Raw genomic sequence first — 19,290 nt, 5'->3', positions numbered from 1 at the left:
CCAAACTTAACCAATATTATAACAATATTATTGTGATTGCTAGGTTATTATTTAATTATTACTTCTATATGACGTTGAATAAACAGCTGTACAGAGAAGGACCTGACACTGAATTTGAAAAATTAAATAAAACAGGAGGTTAAATAACAGTTAGTTGTTGGTAGGTTAGACAGGAAGTGGTTGCTGTTGCTGTGACGCCGTTAAGCTTCAGGGAAGACTTTCGTTTTCATTTCTTCACTGTTGTTGTAGTTCATTGTTAGGTAAAAGAAACATGGCAGGTTTGGAGGTGTTGTATACCTGTGTCGGTGGCAGCATTAGCTGTCCACAGGACGCTGTCGTGTGTTTCGTTCACTGGGAAATGATAAAGAGTGGATACAGGTGCATCGGGTCTGGAGACGAGGTAAATCAAACAAGCTAGCATTAGCTAAAACAATGTAACGGTGTGTTAACGCTAACATAATTAACTCTGTAGCGACAGCGATACACCAAACTCCGTTCAAAATACAGCCGATTAACGCTACATTGATGGTTCAGCAACATCGCAGTGGTCTTTTGGAGAAATGTATAATGTTATATTAATTATTTATGAATATTCTGACAACTTTGACAAACGGTTTCTACTGCTCGCTGTATGACAAGTTATAATTCGTATGAAGAGGATCATAGGAATAACAGAAACTGAACTAGATAATAAGCGAAATACGTGCTGCTTTGTGAATCTCTTATAACGTTACGCCGAATTGATGACTGGCTCTAAAACTATACAAATTAATTAGTTTGGTTTGTTTTTACTGAGGTTAATGACCTGTCCTTTACAGGAAAAAGATAAATCTGTAAATGTTTCAATGGATTTCTGTCATCGCTAACTTGCCCGGCTGCACATTCTAGCGTTAGCTTCCTCGATGAGCATTACTGAGGTTATCTAGCAAACTGTAATGTTTTGGAAAAACGCATTTAATAATTTTTTTGACGAGCTGTTGTATTTGATGCAGAATCAACCAGCAGTTGTTTTAAATAAAGACATTATGACGAGCTCTAAAAACTGTCTTGTCATCTTTAGCTAGCTAACCTAGTGTTGTTCCACTTTGGGCCAGTCACACTAACACACTACATTACACTTATATTAAGATCCTTTACTTCAGAAAAAGTACTAATAGCACACTGTATACTCCACTACAAGTAAAGTCGTGTAGTCATTATGCAGTACAATGTTTCACTATTATATATGATGCTATTGGATTACTATTACTGCTGCATTAATGTGTGTGTTGCATTTTACTGCTGTAGATGTTTAAGTTTCTGCACTGTTGGGTATTTTAATCTACAGCAATGCATCATATTCTATAAGGTCGCTGTCTTTTGAGAACCACATACCTCTAAAAAGTCTTTGTGAGATGCATTTTCCAGCTGATCTAAGAGGGTTTTTAAATAGTTTAGGAAGTAGGATAATGTTCTCAACCTATAAAGGAACACTTACTTCATCAGATTATCTGGAAGGGGATGAAAAAGTGTCATCATAAAAGTAACCAAAGCTGTCGGACAAATGTTTAGTAATAATGACAGTATTTACCTCTGAGATGTATTGGAATATAAAGTTGCATTAAATGGAAATACTGAAGTAATTTACCTTGAGTTTGTACTTCAGTACAGTACTTGGGTAAATGTACTACCACCACCTAGACACATTGTGATAAATTTGTCCTGACAGTGTTATTACGCAATCTCACTGTCCTCTAACCCCCACCCTCTATTTATCCCGTGTGTGTTTGCTATTTTTCTGTGTCTCTCGTCCCCTCTCTCTCCCACCTCCAGCCCTGCAGCAGTGATAAGAAGTCAGAGCTGCTGCCGGCTGACTGGAGCAGCAACAAGGAATTGTACAGTCTGCGATATAAAGCCAAAGACAGTGACACCCAGCTGCTGCTCAAAGCCATCTCTGTCGACTCCACTCTGATCTTCAACCTGATGGTAGGAACAGCTGACTAACATGCAGAGAAATGTGCACGCCACCAACATATAGATGTGTTTTGAAAGACAAGTAGGTTGATGCTGTTGGTCCTTTTACATATCCGTCCCCAGGGGTCCATTGCATCACAATACGTCCATACATTAGGATATGTTGAGATTCTGTCTGGTTTCTTTTCTGTATTATTTTGAGAAACTAATCTATACCAGGTAATAATCTTGTGATTGTGTGTGTGTGTGTGTGTGTGTGTGTGTGTGTGTGTGTGTGTGTGTGTGTGTGTGTGTGTGTGTGTGTGTGTGTGTGTGTGTGTGTCTTTGGGTTCTATCAATGTGTGTTTGTGTGTGAAGAGCTCCGGCACACAGCAGGTGTCAGACCTGACGGTGAACATCAGCGATCACGTGGAGGCTGACCAGTTGCGCACATTTGACAGGTTGGTGTTTGATTAGTTTTATTTATTTGTGTTGCATATGTAGCTACATGCTTCTGAGACATGGCCATAACAAAACAAACTAAAAGTCAATATATAAAGGCTGAAACTGAACTAAGAAATAGCAAACAAACTAATACTAAACTAAAATTAAATTGAAACGTCTAAAGTCAACATGATGGTGCACATTGATGCTTCAAATAAAATGTCTTTCTATGGTCTTTGTCTTCTCATCTAAAAACAAACGTTTGTACATTATCTGGTATATATACGTAACGTCTTACTGCTCCTGTCTGTGTATTGTAAACAATGGCTTTATATTGCTCATGTGTTCCCGACACTTCCACTCAGTAGCGTGTGGAAGTGAAACTAGTTGAGTGCTTTTAGTTTAATGTTTTCCTTCACAGGATCATCAACTATCAGGAAGCACAGGACACTTATACTACACTTAAGTTAAAAGCAACTCGTTCTTTGCAGTGTGTTCAGGGATGCAGACAGTCTGTCAGAGAAGGTGAAGACTCAGCTGCTGCCCTCCCAGGAGACGCCAACAGGACAGAAAAAGGGTCGGAGGGAGGAAAGTGAGGAGCAGAGACGAAGAAGAGAGGACAGTGACCCCCTCCGCATCCCCAACAGACAGCCTCGCCAGGGACCCCCGCCACACTGGTGGGTGATGACAGGAAACTGTCTGAACGTAACCTTCACACAGAAAGTATTCTTGTGTGATAGACTGCAGCAGTATGTTTGCAGTTTCTTCTCAAAGCACATCTGGATTTAAGCTTTTTCAGGCTCACTGACACCAAAATAATTCATTTCATCAATTTGATTCTACTGCTGCATTTTCCACCAACTAGCACTTAAAGCAGGGGGGGGGGACCTTTATCCTATCAAGGGCCATTTTATTTTTTTACAACATCCTTACTATGTCCATACTAATTATTGAACTCATAACCCTGTGATAACTGCACAGCAGTGGTGGGACAGTCTGTTCTTGGTGTGGGGGTCTACCTCTCTATCTCTCCATGTTTGTATGTTCCGCTCTGCAGAGAGCTGCTTGTTGGACCAAACTCCACCGAAGAGCGTTAACTTTATCCAAACACACTCGTCCTCTCAGCTCGTGCAGTTCAGCATGTTTCCTGCAGTAATGACGCTCGAGAGCCTTTTTCATCACCGCACAAACTAGACACTACAACTACAACTACAACTACGCACAAACTCGACTCACTGGCCTTTAACTTCCACAGAGAAATAATCGTTCGTCCATTTCTCCTGGAAAGTGCGACATACCACATCCATCTTTCTCTTCTTTAGCCACGCTGCGTTCACTGATGTCAACGAGTCTCGTTTAAAATTGACGTTTTTTGACATGACGTGACCACGTGATGACACTCGTGTTGTGTTCAAGGACCCGGACCTTGGCCAGGAAAAACAGTCAGTCGCCTGATTTATTCTATTGGCGTCTAGATTATTTAGTGTTTTCTTTTCTAGTGGATTGTTTTGCGTGTGTTTATGAATTACCTCGAGGGTCGGATCAAAAGGTTCCCCATCCCTGACTTAAAGTCTTCACGTCCTTCTAGGAAACTACTGGCATAAATCCTAAGCCTCAAATATTCTTAATTATATTTAGAAGTTTTAATTACAGTATCAAACATTGTGCTGGTCCAGGGAATTATATAGAATTATATGACATTAATCTACTGGTTTCCACCCGCTGCATGCTTTTCATTTAGTCATTAAAGTGTATAAATCTAGTCTATAAATTATAAATAAATGTATCAACTGTCGGAGGAAGTGGCTTAGAGAGAGTTTGATTTGATGAACGGACCACTTGCTGTTGCCACGTTAACCCCGATCAATCAGGGCTAGAAATATTATGGATTTTGATTTAGTCAAGTACTTCCTCGTTCCAGGTTCTCACTTTTATAGTTTTCTGCAACTCATTATTATTTTCATCATTGATTATTCTGCCAACTGTGACAAGTCCAAAATATAATAAGGACCTCGTCAATAAACTGACCAATCGTCTCAGATCTGTACTGAACATCTTTGAACTGTCAATCACAAAACAACAATTTGATTATATCACCTTTTGGCTTTTGGAAATAATCTGCAGATGAATCAATCTTCAGATAATCATTAGTTGCAGCTGGAAACACCTTCTTGTTTTAAAATTATAGATTAGCACAATAAGTTATTCTCTCCATACTTTGAATATCAGTCACAATATCCAGTCAGTTGTTGGAGGTTCATTCTACAGTTTCCTGCTGGCTGCTAATAAACCAATAAATGAGCTGCGATATCAACCAACCAATCAACCAATCAACCAATCAATCAACTAACCAATCAACCAATCAATCAACCAATCAATCAACCAACCAATCAACCAATCAATCAATCAACCAATCAACTAACCAATCAATCAACCAATCAATCAACCAACCAATCAATCAACCAATCAACCAATCAATCAACCAACCAACCAATCAATCAAACCTCTTTCATAGAGAACTTCTCATGCACAAAAAAAGTTAAAACAAAGTGGTTCAACATTTCCCAAAATAGACTGGAGAGAAAACTATTCTGTCTGACGGACCATCTCACCTGTACTCACCTGCACATGTTTTAAATGAGAGTTTTAAAATATTTAATCAAATTCCAAAAACAGAATTCTCTCCAAAGACCCCAAACTGGTGGAAGTAGACGGTTCTCCCTTTAAATGTCAGAACACCACAAACCCTCAAGCTCAAATGTGTATATGACCTCCCTCAATCACACACACACACAGACACACACACACAGACACACACACACAGACACACACACACACACACACAGACGCACACAGACACACACAGACACACACTGAGTCTGTCTCTTTGTAGAAAGTCTAGACGGAGGAGCTGTTGTTTGACTACAACTGCAGAGAGTAAATGAGGGCAGAGCTCGGGCAGCTTGTCTGTATGTGTGCGTGTGTGTGTGTGTGCGCGTGTGTGTGTGTGTGTGTGTGTGTGTGTGTGTGTGTGTGGATTCAGCCTCTGCTTTTCACTTGTCTCATCTGCCTCCTCTTCTCCTCCCCCATCCTCTTAGCTGTGACCCGATCAGATGAGATGTGAGGTGATGTCAGCACTTTATCGACCTCGCTGCTGTCGCCTCCTCATCTCCAGAGGGAGGGAGGGAGGGAGATAGAGAGAGGGGGGGGATAAGGATGAGATCAAAACAATGACAGATGGAGTAAACCAAAATCTGAGAAAAGACTAAAGGGAGAGAAAAAAACAAAAAAAACAGATAAGGTGCAGAAAGATGGAGAGAGGAGTGAGAGAGACGAGGATGAAGAGTGAGAAAGCAAAAACTGAGTCAGGGCTGCAGAGAGTGTTGGAAAACAGGCGAGGAGGGAGTGAAGGAGGAGGGAGTGAAGGAGGAGGAGGAGGGAGTAAAGGAGGAGGAGGAGGAGGGAGTGAAGGAGGAGGGAATAAAGGAGGAGGAGGAGGAGGAGGGAGTAAAGAAGGAGGGAGTAAAGGAGGAGGAGGAGGGAGTGAAGGAGGAGGGAGTAAAGGAGGAGGGAGTAAAGGAGGAGGAGGGAGTGAAGGAGGAGGGAGTAAAGGAGGAGGGAGTAAAGGAGGAGGAGGGAGTAAAGAAGGAGGGAGTAAAGGAGGAGGAGGAGGGAGTGAAGGAGGAGGGAGTAAAGGAGGAGGAGAGAGTAAAGGAGGAGGAGGAGGAAGGAGTAAAGAAGGAGGATGAGGGAGTGAAGGAGGAGGGAGTAAAGGAGGAGGGAGTAAAGGAGGAGGGAGTAAAGAAGGAGGAGGGAGAAAAGGAGGAGAAGGGAGTAAAGGAGGAGGAGGAGGGAGTAGAGGAGGAGGGAGCAAAGGAGGAAGGGGGGAGTAAAGGAGGAGGGAGTGAAGGAGGAGGGAGTAAAGAAGGAGGAGGGAGTAAAGGAGGAGGAGGGAGTAAAGGAGGGAGTAAAGGAGAAGGGGGAGGGAGTAAAGGAGGAGGAGGGAGTAAAGGAGGAGGAGGAGGGAGTAAAGGAGGAGGGAGTAAAGAAGGAGGAGGAGGAGGGAGCAAAGGAGGAGTAGAAGAGGGAGCAAAGGAGGAGGATGAGGGAGTAGAGGAGGGAGTGGAGGAGGAGGGAGCAAAGGAAGAGGGAGTGGAGGAGAAGGAGGGAGTAAAGGAGGAGGAGAAGGAGGGAGTAACGGAGGAGTAATAATGGAAAAGTGTCACTGGCTTTTTATTCCGTCGTTGGACTAAATGTCAATCAAACGTTTGTTGTTGCTCTTCAGATTCTGAACTTCCTGTATTTGGTTTGAAAATGTCCGCTTCATCCAAAAACATAATTTCACACTAAAAAGGTTTTTGGTTCGAATCAAACTGAGAAGTCAGAAAGTCTTAAAACCAATTTAGATTTGTGAACTCTTTATTATCTCCATCACTTCCTGCCACGATGTTCTGCAGCGTCCTTCTGCTCCACCGTGAGCTGGAATCAGACTCTGTTCTTATCTGAACATCTTAATCCTGTTACTTTCACATGAGAACACTTACACATTTCCTTATCTCCAACACGCCGGCTGTGTGTCCTCATGTCCACGCCAACATGCACGACTACGCCTCGCTCACTGAGACTCCACAGCGTTCCCATATTACCTCGTTGGTCATTTCTATTATAGGTAATAACTTAGTGGTGTCATCACATCCACATATTTATATATTATTACAGTATTCATTCTACTGTACAGTATCTAATGTTACATTCTGTTTATATTTATATGTATAGATTTTTCTCATCGTGTTTGGCATCATTTGATTTCTTATTTATGTCTTTCATCGCCAACAACTACGCTGTTACTGCTAACTCGCTGTTGTGCATATACAATCTATAAAATGTCATAAAATAGTTCAAGAGAAGCCCGTAAATCTTTCTTCAGCATCTTTAAATGTCTTGTTTTGTCCGACCAACAATCCAAACTCAAAGATATTCAGTTTGCAATGATATAAAACAGCAAATATTCACATGTGAGAATCTCTTAAGATGGTAATAGCATCAGTTTTTATTAAATAAGATTATTCATGAACAATGGATTAAATGTTTTCTCAGGCGCGACCCCATGGTTCCCCCGTTCGCCGCTGGAGGAGCAGATCTGGATCCCTTCGGGTGAGTCCGTCTCTGTCCCTCATGATAAATCCCTACAAATGATTTTCATGGAAATCATTTTGCAGATATATATTTAAGCACCAGCGTGGTTTTTGTTCTAATCTGGGATTTTGGGGATGAACAGTCCGTCCACGCAGTAACAGACGCAGCGGAGGATTACTGGCTCGCCCTGCCAGCTGAATGTGAACCTCAGATATTAGAGCTTCAGGATGAGGAGAAAATACTGAACCAAAAGCAATGAAGTCAGCGTTTAGTGTCACGAGCATCAGGGCGAGCATCAGGGCGAGCACCTCCCCCCCCCCCTCTGTTCTACTCATACATGCATCTTGTTGTCTTTTATCTCTCATGCATTTTTATGTCAAAAATAATTTGACATCCTTAAAACAGTAGCCCATAAAAAACCTTTTTGCTCCCTCCATTAAACACATCGCCCCCTCGGCCCCTCGCCCCCTGGGCCCCTGATGTTTCACGGGTTTGAACGTTTGAGAAATATCAATGTTCAGCTCAAATAATAAAACTCATTAGAGAAAAAGTGAGTGAAAAAAAAGATAAAATACACATAACCCCCCCCCCCCTCCTTCACTCCCCGCAGGACTCGCGGCGGTGGCGGGATGATAGTCGACCCGTTGAGGTCGGGGTATCCTCGCTCTGGTTTTGACCCCTCAATCGGGATACCAGACATTCTGCCTCCCGGAGCTGTTCCCCCGGGGGCTCGCTTTGACCCGTTTGGACCCGTCGGACGACACAGACCAGGGTGAGACACACACACACACACACACACACACACACACACACACACACACACACACACACACACACACACACACACACACACACACACACACAAAGCTCAACTGGAACAATGCGACTCCTGAAATTGACGTGAAGTGATTCACAAGAAGGAAGACGTCTCACTCTGTTTCTGTACTTACAACAATTACAACAATTTGTGTCCGCGTTCAGACGCCACCCTGCAGAGAACACACACAGCCCACAGCCGAGTGTAACTTCGTCAGCTGGTATGACTTGCCGACGGCACTTTTGTTATTTTAACCAGCGAAAGCATCGGACACCGCCGGCTTTGCTGACGAGAAAGAAAACACTCTGCACAAACGTTCTGCAGGGAGTTCCATAGTTTTGGGGCATATTGCCGATATTCTTATTGCTGTGTTTGTATTTAATAAACCTGCAGCAGAGGATCTCAGAGGCTGTGGAGGATTATAAAGAGACAAAGAATAAGTAATGTAGGTCAGCCCCAACACATTATGAGCCTTGTAAACAAGTGAAAGAACTTTCTAATCAACACTAAAAGCCTCTGGGAGCTGCTGCAGGTGAGATACAGATGTGAGACAGTGTTGGTGGTGAGACACACACACACACACACACACACACACACACAAACATATATATATACACACACACACACAGGTGGTGGTTTGTGCGTCTCTGGGGAGACTCGCAACAGTATAAATACGACAATGATGACAGTTTCCACATGTCTGTGTTTCTCTTCTTTAGCCCGGACCCGGACCACATGCCCCCGCCCGGCTACGACGACATGTTCATGTAGTACTTCCTTTTATTTCTACTTCCTGTTTGCTACTCACACCATCCTGTCCTCCAGCCAATAGGAGCCAGGAGGAAGCCCTCACCTTCACCTCCTTCAGGGTTTGATCCAGTTTAGTGGCCTGAAAATCAAAACTGTTTTTGAGAACGAGGGTTTGTTTTCTTAGTTTTGGTTCCATATAACTAATGTATAACTCGTGTATATAACGTAGATGTCCTCTGCTCCTGGTGTTAAATATACATCAGCAAATCAATGCATTAGCGGGTTTTTCCTCTGCTTCCTAAATGATAGAAGTTTAGATTCTTATCGTCCCATTAAACACCTTGTAGTTAATAATTTATTCACATTTCTTGTTTTTCTCTTGTGGATACATTAAAAAAAAAGCATGAAATAAGGTTCTTTAGGTTTCTGGTTTGGATTGTTAATGATTAAACGACATGGTTGATGAAATATTTAATGCCAAAATAAAAATCTGAAACTTTCTGGTCTGTTGCTGTTGACTGTGTTTGTCTGGATTATACTATAATGTCACGATATCCCGAGACACACGTGCCACTATGTGTCTTTCCAGCTTTACTCCCTCTTTATAAAACTTCCTTACAGATTTGATTTGAGTGTTATATCTGGAGTGTGTATCAGAAACGCTACTAAAGAGAAGGTGCTTATAAATCCAGAGAGGTCCAATGTGTCGATCCAACCCTCGAGGATAATAAAGTCTGAACTTTAACTTTCTTTAATGGAGCCCCAACATGTAACATTCAGAAAGCTTCTGCATGGACTCACTTAGAAACCCGAGCAGCAGCGACACGCGCGCATCCCGCACGAGCTCTGCACGAGCGGAGTTCATTCAACGTGATCTCACGTCAGCGCAGCGAAGAGAACAACATGTCACGCGGATGAAAGAAACCTTTACGTTTGCAGAGCTGCAGTCGTGACGACATGATTGTGTTGCTCGCGCGTGGCATCCTGAATGCAAAGCTTTATTAATATGTTAATATATAAACACCATTACAGTCCGTTCAGTCCTTTGTTGTTTGTATTCTCACGGGGAACGTCTTCTGTCCTCCCCCTCTTTGTTTACAGACTTTATTTCTCCTTGCAGAGCTCATTACTTTCAGCTCAACAAGCTGTCCTCCCCCCTGCAGGCAGGAGGCAAACATCCATCTCATCCTCTTCACTTGTGCTGGGGAGGGCTGCTGGGGAGGGCTGCAAGGGAAGTACACGCCACAGGTAGTGTAGGTCACAGCTGTGCTCGTTAAAGCAGGTGTTTTATATCAGTGTGCACATTACATATACAACATATACAGCATAACAAATAGTTTGTTTTTTAGGGTTTATTGATCAAATCTCCAAATTGGACCCCTGAAGAGGATTTATTTTAATCTATATGTTAATTTAGCTTCACCTCAACCCCCTTTGTGTAGTAATAATCCAATAATATTATATATAACAGTATAAAAGTCACTACTTTAAATACATTTATCTGATAATACTTTTAACATACTTAAGTAAAGAATGTGGATTCTGCTGCACATCAACAGGTTTTACAGGTAAAAGCTTTAAGAGACAAACAACAGATTAAAAACAACCAAACTGAAGTTTTATTGGTCACGTTAACACAATCATACTTAAAAATCAGCATGGTCGTTAGTACAGTATACAGCTCCTCAGTATGTACAGGAACAAGGCATCTTTACACCTTTACAGCGTCACACACTAATAACATGCAGGTTCACTGGCTTCCACACAAAGCAGCGTTTTAAATATGGGTGAGATGTTTCTCCAAATGATGACGTAAAAAATCCATATATATATATATATATATATATATATATATGTGTATGTGTATATGTATATATATATATATATGTGTATATGTATATATATATATATATATGTGTGTGTATTCAATGGATTAATTTCTCCAGTGAGAATATATGATAAAGTGTTTCTCTTTCTTCAGTTATAGAATATTTAAAGCTCCCTACATTCATTTATTTGATTTCAAATTGGATCATTTATTAAGAGGAATTAAATCTTCAGTAGGATTTTAATATATTTTTTAAATATTGAGGAATAATCGGCACAAATAAACACTTGTCAGATTATGGAATGATTTTAACGACATACACAAGTAACTGCGCTCTTCACAAATGGAGCAAACCGGAGTGAATGTTCTGTTATGGGGAGGGAAAATGTATTTAATTAACACTCTTCAGTCTTTGTGGATGTAATAACAACACATGTGGATTCTGTGTGGTGTGTGTCTAATTGAATAAATTCAATCTGTGCCATAAAAAGTAAAAATCTTATAAAATCATTCTTAAAATATGGAATAAAAAACAAATGTTCCCATTTTTATATAATATTTCGTAAGGAAACGGATGAACTTGTGCTGTTGACGCTTCACATTTCTGTTTTTGTGTTACAGTGCTGCCTGAACCAGATCAACCGCGTACAGTTTCATACATCCAGTACAGAAAATCAATCAAGATTATTGTTTTATCATTTGTCACCAAAAAATGCTCCAATTCTTTTAATGTCTTCAGCATTTTAACACATAACACGAAGAGAAAAATGGGAAGAAAAGCCCTTAAAGTAACTAATAAAACATTAATTGTTAACATTTCTGGATATAAATTGTAAAAATACTGAGCAAAATCGTAAAACAACCCTCCTCTGCTTTATAACAGTTTCACTCATGTTAAAGGGACATGTCACTTGTCTAAATATTTTCTTTACGACTGAGTGTAATCAGTTTCCTTATAACAATCTGACACCTGACAGTGAAACTAAGTGATATATCCCTTTAACGTTATTTTCTGTGCTAAATGTTACTTTCATTGTCATATTGATTGCTAAACAATTCACATCTTTGATTCACGAACACACACAACTTCTTTCTCAGGCCACGTAATATTTTTTTCATACATTTCATAGACTTTAATATGCATTTAATTTCATTCTGGTATCTGAAAGCGATATTTCACCTGCATGGAATTCTTTATTTTCTTTTGTGTCACTTTCTTGTTCCTGCTTTTATTTTGAAGGCTAGAATTTTAACTGCTAACAAACAGTTCAGCCCCAAAACAAATGTTCCACCTGAGTGAAATATCGCTTTATCTCGTTAAATACACATCTAATAACTCGTTTAAGACGGAATAATACAAAATAAAAAGAGCAGGAATGTTTATACAATAGTGTTTCCAAGGCGACTGAAATCATGTGACTGTTTACACCATGTGACCGACGGATATTTGTGATATTGCGTGACGTGACGATGGCGCCACCTCCTCCTGCGTTACAGCATTAAATTGTACATTCATTGAGTCTCTGAGTAAAATGCTACTGCTGTGTGTGTTACATCTGTGCATATTGTATCTGTACATAAAGGGAAGCGTCCCGCTTGTGAGGAGGAAGAACCTTTCTGTCTGGGTTTGTCTAACGGAACAAACGGAGGGTTTTTAGGTTGTAAACTGTTATTTCTATTTTCAGCTGCTTTTTGAGCTTGTTTTTTTTTTCTTACAGAACTGGCAACCTTCTCTGGTTATTTTCTGCAGCAGCAGGATGTGTAGTGATTAATGAGGCTGAGCTCGGGGTCAGAACCCGGCACACGGCTGCTGAAGTGTCCTTGAGTAAAGCACTGAATCGTTAAGCAGCTACAGGCTCACTGCACTGCAACTGACCTTCGACCTCTTGACCCCTCATGTGGAGAAGGGGGGATGTTTTTGTTCAGGAGACAGTTTATCAGAAGAAATATATATATATAGGTTTTCTTGTAAGTTAGAGCTCTGATATAATTACTTTAATCCACTTACCAATGTATCCTGCAACGATGCATCCTTCAGAACCTGCCTGAGAATCATCACGTTTTTAACTTTTCTTCTGCATCAAAGTAATCCAGTGATAGTTGTCTGTACATCCACTGGTACACTGCAAACATCACCTGCTAATATGTAATTCGGCGTACTTTAAATGGTACCAAACTGCCAAAAAATGGAGGAATGAGCACTGAATCCATGGCAACATTTTACTTCCTGTTTACTCCCAAAGCACCATGTAGTTCCAAATATCTATATATTTAAATATTTGTATAATCCTGGAACAGGTGACACACTCCTCTATCTAATCACAGAGAGATATTTGTCCATTGCAGACACACACACATATATATATATATATATATATATATATATATATATATATATATATACACACACATCGCTCCAACTAAGTTATTTACATCCTAATAATCAGAGGTGTAGGTAAACATCTTCAAAAAGGCAGAGCAGTTTAAATTAAATGTTTAATCTGACTGTAATGTATTAAAAAGATTCTATTTTTCACTGAGCAATGATCCTAACAGGCGATAAAAATACTTTATACTGATTGATGTAATATCGGCGTCATAGAACAGGAATTTGCCTTTAAATTGTAATAAATAAATGACTGAAAATTGCCTTATTTACTTACTTTCACTGTAAAACTCTTTTAATATTGCAAAAAACAATACAACAACCTTTGAGAAAGATTAGCAGAACATTGTTATAATGAGGCTATAACAGTCAAACCGTGTTGTTTGTTTGGTATTGTTCAGTGAAGTTGAATTTTATTTAATGTACAATAAACAACAGCTGCATCTTACTGAAAGCAGCATGGTCATCCTAGTTCAGCGGAGAACAGCTGATTTACCTCTTTAAAATGTAAATTACAAGTTGTTTGCTGTATTTCTTCTAGCAAGCACAGCCGCCAGTCTTTTCCCTTTAAAATAACTTTTTATACAGAATTGTTATCACATTTTTAAAGACTAGCAAGTACTGTGTCAACCAAATGAATAAAAAACATCTGCTTCGGTTTTGTTTGTCTGCTTTGTCCTCACGATTTGCTGCAGTAAGTTCTGACTGCTCAGCTAAATTCTGCCCTTGGTCCGGTGGGAGTGAAAGCTTCCACTTATAAATGATTTGTACTAGAAATGTGTCATTTATTCCCACACAGGACTTCTGTGTGTCCCCTCAGGTTTATATATTTCCCTCAATCAAGAGCTTTTTAAGAGTTTATAGAGTCTCCTCTGCCGTGCCCTCACAAGGACTTTCCATGACATCCGAGAACTGCTCTACCAACAGTGCTTGATATAAATAGACTATTTCTATGGTAACAGAGTCATCGTGCTGCCGACAGAATAAAGATTGATTTTCTCTGTGTCTTTGGTCAAGGTGCTCGCGTTTGTGTCTTGACATTCAAGCGCGTCACGGAGGAACAGAAACATAGTTTAGTTTTCTTTTCAGACGCTGCAGACTCACACGTCCTTCCTCTGTCCTCTGTTTTATATTCTAGTGAGGATCCAATCATGTCTTTTATTTTGTGTTCATTGTTGTTGATCTTTTATGGATAAATCCTTCAACACCAACTAGTAACAATGTCCCATTCATGGATGGATTACTGAACAGGTCTACTGGGAACAGGCCCAGAGGCCCAACGTACAAGATGTCACACAAAGAGACACGTACCAACGAGGAAGAGACTCACAATGACCACAAAGAGACACAAAACCATATAGAGATGCAGAACTACTACAAAGAGACACAAAGAGACCTACAACCACTATGAAAATGAGCATAACAACCACAAAGAGACACTAAATGACTACAAAGACACACGTTCCAACCAGGAAGAGACTCAAAATGACCAAAAACAAACATCAAAGGACTACAAATAGACACAAAACAACACTTAATGACTACAAAGAGACACATAAATTGCCCCTATGCAGGAGAGGTGGTGTGCACTTGGTCCGTTACTTTATCCTCACGGTGTTATTTTTAATTTGAACTGCCTCTAAAGAAGAACCGACTCTTTAATTGTACTTTCTCAGAGAAGACGACGTGCAGCAAACGTGCTGTGAAGAGTTATTATCGATTGTATGCTGCAGCCCTGATGTGTGTATATTTCTTTTGTGTGGGCCCTGACCTTTTCCTGATGTTCTCTTTTGCTGTGTGATCTGAGTCCCTTGGTGTCTTTTGACTCCCTGCCCCCTTCTTCTTCTGTGCACTTCTCCTGATCTGTTGAGTCTCTGTGGACCCTGACATTCTCCTTGTGTTCTTGCCCTTCTGCTGTCTTTCCTTTTTTTTTTCTGTCCCTTTCTTGCTGATTCTCTGTCTCTTGTTGCTCTTTGCACTCCTTGCCTCTTTTTTGCTCTGCTAATGATGTTGCATCTTGTGTCTGGTGCTTGCTACCCCTGTCCCTTGGTTTCTGTGATCCTTTTGAATTGTGAAGACTGTCTGTGGTTACTGGCTGTGGGAAACTGTGAAGTTTTTTTCGTCTGCTCTGTTTGGGTTGTTTTCTTTTTGCTTGTGACCTGTTTGACTGTGTCGTGCTGCCTCTTTTGCCTTCTTCTCCCTGACTCTTGCCTGCTCTCCTGACCTTTTTCGTTTGATCCTCTGCGTTTCTGTGCTTGAACTGCATTCTGTGGCTTTGCTATGCTGATGGATGGCTTGCTTTCTTCTGTGTTTGTGTTGCAGGGCTTGTCTTGTTGATCCTTTGGTGTCTTGATTGACCTGTGGACTTCTGCTGCTGTCTTGTCTTCCTCTTTCTGTCTGACTTCTTGACTGATTTTGTCTGCTTGCTTGTGACTCTGCTGTTATTCATCCTTCTGCTGATTCCTTTTGCTGCTGATTGATGAGTCTTGTTCTGTGCTTCTGCGTGCTGCTTGTGCTCTTGTTGACTTTCTCCTGTGTCTAGAATTTGCTTGAGTCCTAGCTGCTTCCTTGTTGACTTGTGCTGTTTGCTGTTCTCTTGCTTTGATTGCCTTTGCTTCTGTTCTCAGCTCTTCCTTTTTCTCTTTTCTGCTGGCCTGAGCCTCTTGCTCTTCTCTTGGTTTTTGACTTGTATGTTTGTTGGGTCTGATGTTTATCTTGGCTCTGGTCACTCTGCTTTCCCTGATCTTCTTTCTGCTCTTTCTTTTCTGATGGCTCTGATCCTGCTGAATTGATGTGGTGTGTCTGTTCTGTTTGTCTTGAATGTGTTGATCTGCTTGACTTTTCTCTCTGATTCTACTTTTCTTTGTCTTGCTGACTGCTCTGCTTGAATTTTTGTCTTGCTCTCTCTTTTTGACCTTCTTCCTGCTGACCTGTGACTTTTCTTCTTTGCTTTCTTCTGAGTGTGGGCTGGCTCTCTCTCTCTCTATGACTCTCTGCTCTGGGTCTCTTTCGTGTGCTTTGACTGAGAATTTCTCTGCTGTTGTCTTGTCTGCTGACTGTTTTTGCCTCATGCTCTCTGAAAGCTTTTCGACTTTACTGTGTTTTTGATGTGTGTGCTCTCTTTTTTGGACTGTTCTTGTGAGTTGATTCTTTTTTTTGGTTGTTTGTGTTGCCTCTTCTGCTTTTACTTATTTGCTCTGAATTTTTGTTTTCTGACTGGTTTCTTGGCTTGTGATGATTAGATCGTGACTCCTGTGTGCTTCTTGTGCATGCGTGACTCGACTGCTCTTGGTTTGAATTTTTCTTCCTTTTTGACCTCTGGTGGCTCTTCTGTGTGATGGCATTCTCTTGCTGTGACCCTTTTGTCTGTTTGATCCTCATCTCCTCTTTGCTTGTGTGTTGCATGTTTTCTGTGCTGCCTCTTTCTGCTCTGCTCTGCTCCTGTGTGTTTTGCCGTGACTGTTCTCTTTCCTTCATTGCTTTTGACTGACTGCTGCTTGATGCCTTCTTGTGACTGCTTCCTTGTCTTTGCTCTGGCTTGACTGTTGTGTCTTTCTGTTTCATGTCTGCCTCTTCCTGTGCTGCTTTGTGTTGCCTTGTGGCTGTCTTCCTGTCTGAAAATGTTTGACTTCTCGCTTTTCTTTTGTGTCTGTGGTGGCTTTCTGACGTGCTCTTGACTGGTGCTTGTGCATGTTGCTGGGCTTTTTCTTGAATTTTGATCTGATTTCTTCTTCTGATCGTTTGTTTTTTTCTTTTGTGTGACTTTTTCTTGTGTGTTGTTGAACTTCTTGCTTCTTCTCTGCCTGCTCTGCTGTTTTCCTGACTCTGCCTTGTTGCCTTCTCTCTCTTGACTTTTCTCTTTCTGTCTTGTGTCTGATGGCCCTTCCTGTCTGTTTGTGTGTCTTTGAATTGTCTCTTCTTTGTTTTTCTTGTGTGTTTTCTCTGCTTCTGAATCTTACCCTCACGTGTTCTTGTGCTTCTCTTTGTTCTGTCTTGTTCTGTTTATTTGTGTTGCCCCTGCTTCTATGTGTCCTGCTTTTGATGCTTTCCTGTCGTCTTGATTCTGGGGGGACTTGTTTGTGCCTCGTGTCTTTGTAACCTTTTGACTTGATCTCGTCTCCTTCTGTCTTCTCTGGTCGTGGTGCTTTTGTCTCTGAACTGTGGCTTCTTGCTGTTTGCTCTTGATTGGTGTCTTTCTGTCTCTGTGCTGTGTTGACCTGTGTGTGAATGCTTGACTGATCGGTTGATTTCTGAACTGTGTGTGTTGTTCTCTCTTTTTCTTGCTCTTTTTTGGCTGAGCTTGCTCTTGTGTGTCTGGCTGATCTGCTCTCCTGCCTCTTGCTCTAGCTGATTTTCTGCCTGGACTGTCATGAAATTCTCTTGTGCATCTTGAGTGTGCCTCTCTGTGCCTTGCTCTCTTGATGAACTCTCTCCTTCTTGAATTGTCTTTTTTCTGTGTGACTCTACTGCTGGCTTCTTCTGATTTGTCTGATGACTTTCATTCTTGCTCTTCTGCTTTGTCTTGCTCTGCTGATTCCTCTGGTGGTGGATATGTGGCTGAGATGTCTCTTTCTAGCTGGTGAACATTATGCTCTTTTGCTCTGCTTCTTTTTTTTTCCTGGACTTTGCCCTTTGATGCTTGGAATCTCTCTCTCTGAACTCCTTTCTGCTTTTCTTCTGATTTGCTGTTCTGACTCTTTCGTTTTCTGCTGCTGGCTTTCTCTGTTCTTTGATTCTCTCTGAACTGACTTACTTGATTGTTTGCTTGTTCTCCTCTTCTATGCTTTCTGATTGCTGTTTCTGTCTTTGATGATGTGCTGCTCTGTTTGCTCTCGTTGTTGTGATGACTTGTTTGTCTGTTTGGTGCTCCTGTGCATGTCTTCTTGCTTTTTGCTGTGTGAGTCTCTGATCTGAACTCTGTTCTGTCCTTGATTGATTGTGACTTTGTCTATTGATCTGTTCTGACATCCTTTCTCTTGCTTGTCTGATGACTTGACTGATCTCTTTGCCTTGACTTCGTGCTCACTGTTGAATCTCATGAGTTTGGCTTTTCTTCTGGAAATTGACTGATTTTTGCACTTGTGATGAGCTTGATTTTCTCTTGCTCTGCTCTCTTTCTCCTTCTTGAGTTCTGAATCTGGAGTTGTGTATCCTGTGGCTGTTGTTGTCTTACCTGCTGCTGTGCTCTGAAACTGCTTTTTGAGCCTTTTGTCTGGCTCTTCTGTTGGATGCTCTTTCCTCTTGCTGCTCTAGTCTGATTATCTCGCTTGACTCCTTTTTTCTATGTGCTGTCTCTTCTGCTTGCTGAACTGGTTTTTCCGTTGGTGATGCCTTGTCTGGACTCTCTCTCTCACTGTTTTGATGTGCTCTGTTGTTCTTCTGATCTGTGTCTCTGCTGAAAATCTCTTGATGTGTCTTTCCTGTTGAAGCTTTTTCTGTGGCTGTCTTCTGCTGTTTTGTTGTTTGGTGCTTTGCTTCTTTTTCTGCCTGGTCTGGTTCTCTCCTTTTTCTGATTTGATCGATCTCTGGACTGCTTACTGCTTTGCTTGCTTGATGTGATTCTTGATGCTCTTGTCTTCTCTTCTGCCTCTGTTTCTCTACTTGCTTCTTCTTGGATTGTCTCTTCTTTGAATGTTCTGATTTTCTGACTGATCTGCTGTCTTCCTCTTATTCATGTGCCTGCTGTCTGTGAATCTTTGGACCTCTTGGTCTCCTGGTCTGTGGCCTCTTCCTCCTTATGCTGTGTTATGCTTGTCTTCCTTGTGTGCTTGAGTGCTGAGTGGATGCTCTTCATTCTTGCTAGATGCTCTGTGTCTCTTGCCTCTGCTTGATTCTTGATCTGAAGACTGGTTGTGCGTCCTATTTCCTCTTGTGTTACTGCTGTGTGTCTCTTGACTTGTTCATGCTGTCTTGCTGTACTCTTCTGCTTTTGTGCTGCTGACTGTCTCCGTTGACTACCTCCGTCTGCTGACTGAACCTTGGTCCTCCCTCTTCTCT

General features: G+C 41.2%; 1 protein-coding gene across 1 annotated transcript; it reads left to right on the top strand.

The window, feature by feature from the left end:
• The first annotated feature begins 174 nt into the window (after nucleotides 1-174).
• On the top strand, nucleotides 175-9,583 carry psmf1 (proteasome inhibitor subunit 1). Its single transcript, XM_029427816.1, has 7 exons — nucleotides 175-400; nucleotides 1,813-1,965; nucleotides 2,311-2,393; nucleotides 2,868-3,053; nucleotides 7,474-7,530; nucleotides 8,123-8,284; nucleotides 9,049-9,583. Exons 1-7 carry the CDS (start codon nucleotides 272-274, stop codon nucleotides 9,098-9,100), a joined length of 822 nt encoding a protein of 273 aa, XP_029283676.1. The 5' UTR covers nucleotides 175-271; the 3' UTR covers nucleotides 9,101-9,583.
• Nucleotides 9,584-19,290: the final 9,707 nt, after the last annotated feature.

This window comes from Cottoperca gobio, unplaced genomic scaffold (assembly GCF_900634415.1).
Source record: "Cottoperca gobio unplaced genomic scaffold, fCotGob3.1 fCotGob3_379arrow_ctg1, whole genome shotgun sequence".
Classification (NCBI taxonomy): Eukaryota; Metazoa; Chordata; class Actinopteri; order Perciformes; family Bovichtidae; genus Cottoperca; species Cottoperca gobio.
The sequence above is the reverse complement of the archived record's forward strand: the minus strand, read 5'-3'. Positions and strand labels throughout refer to the sequence as shown.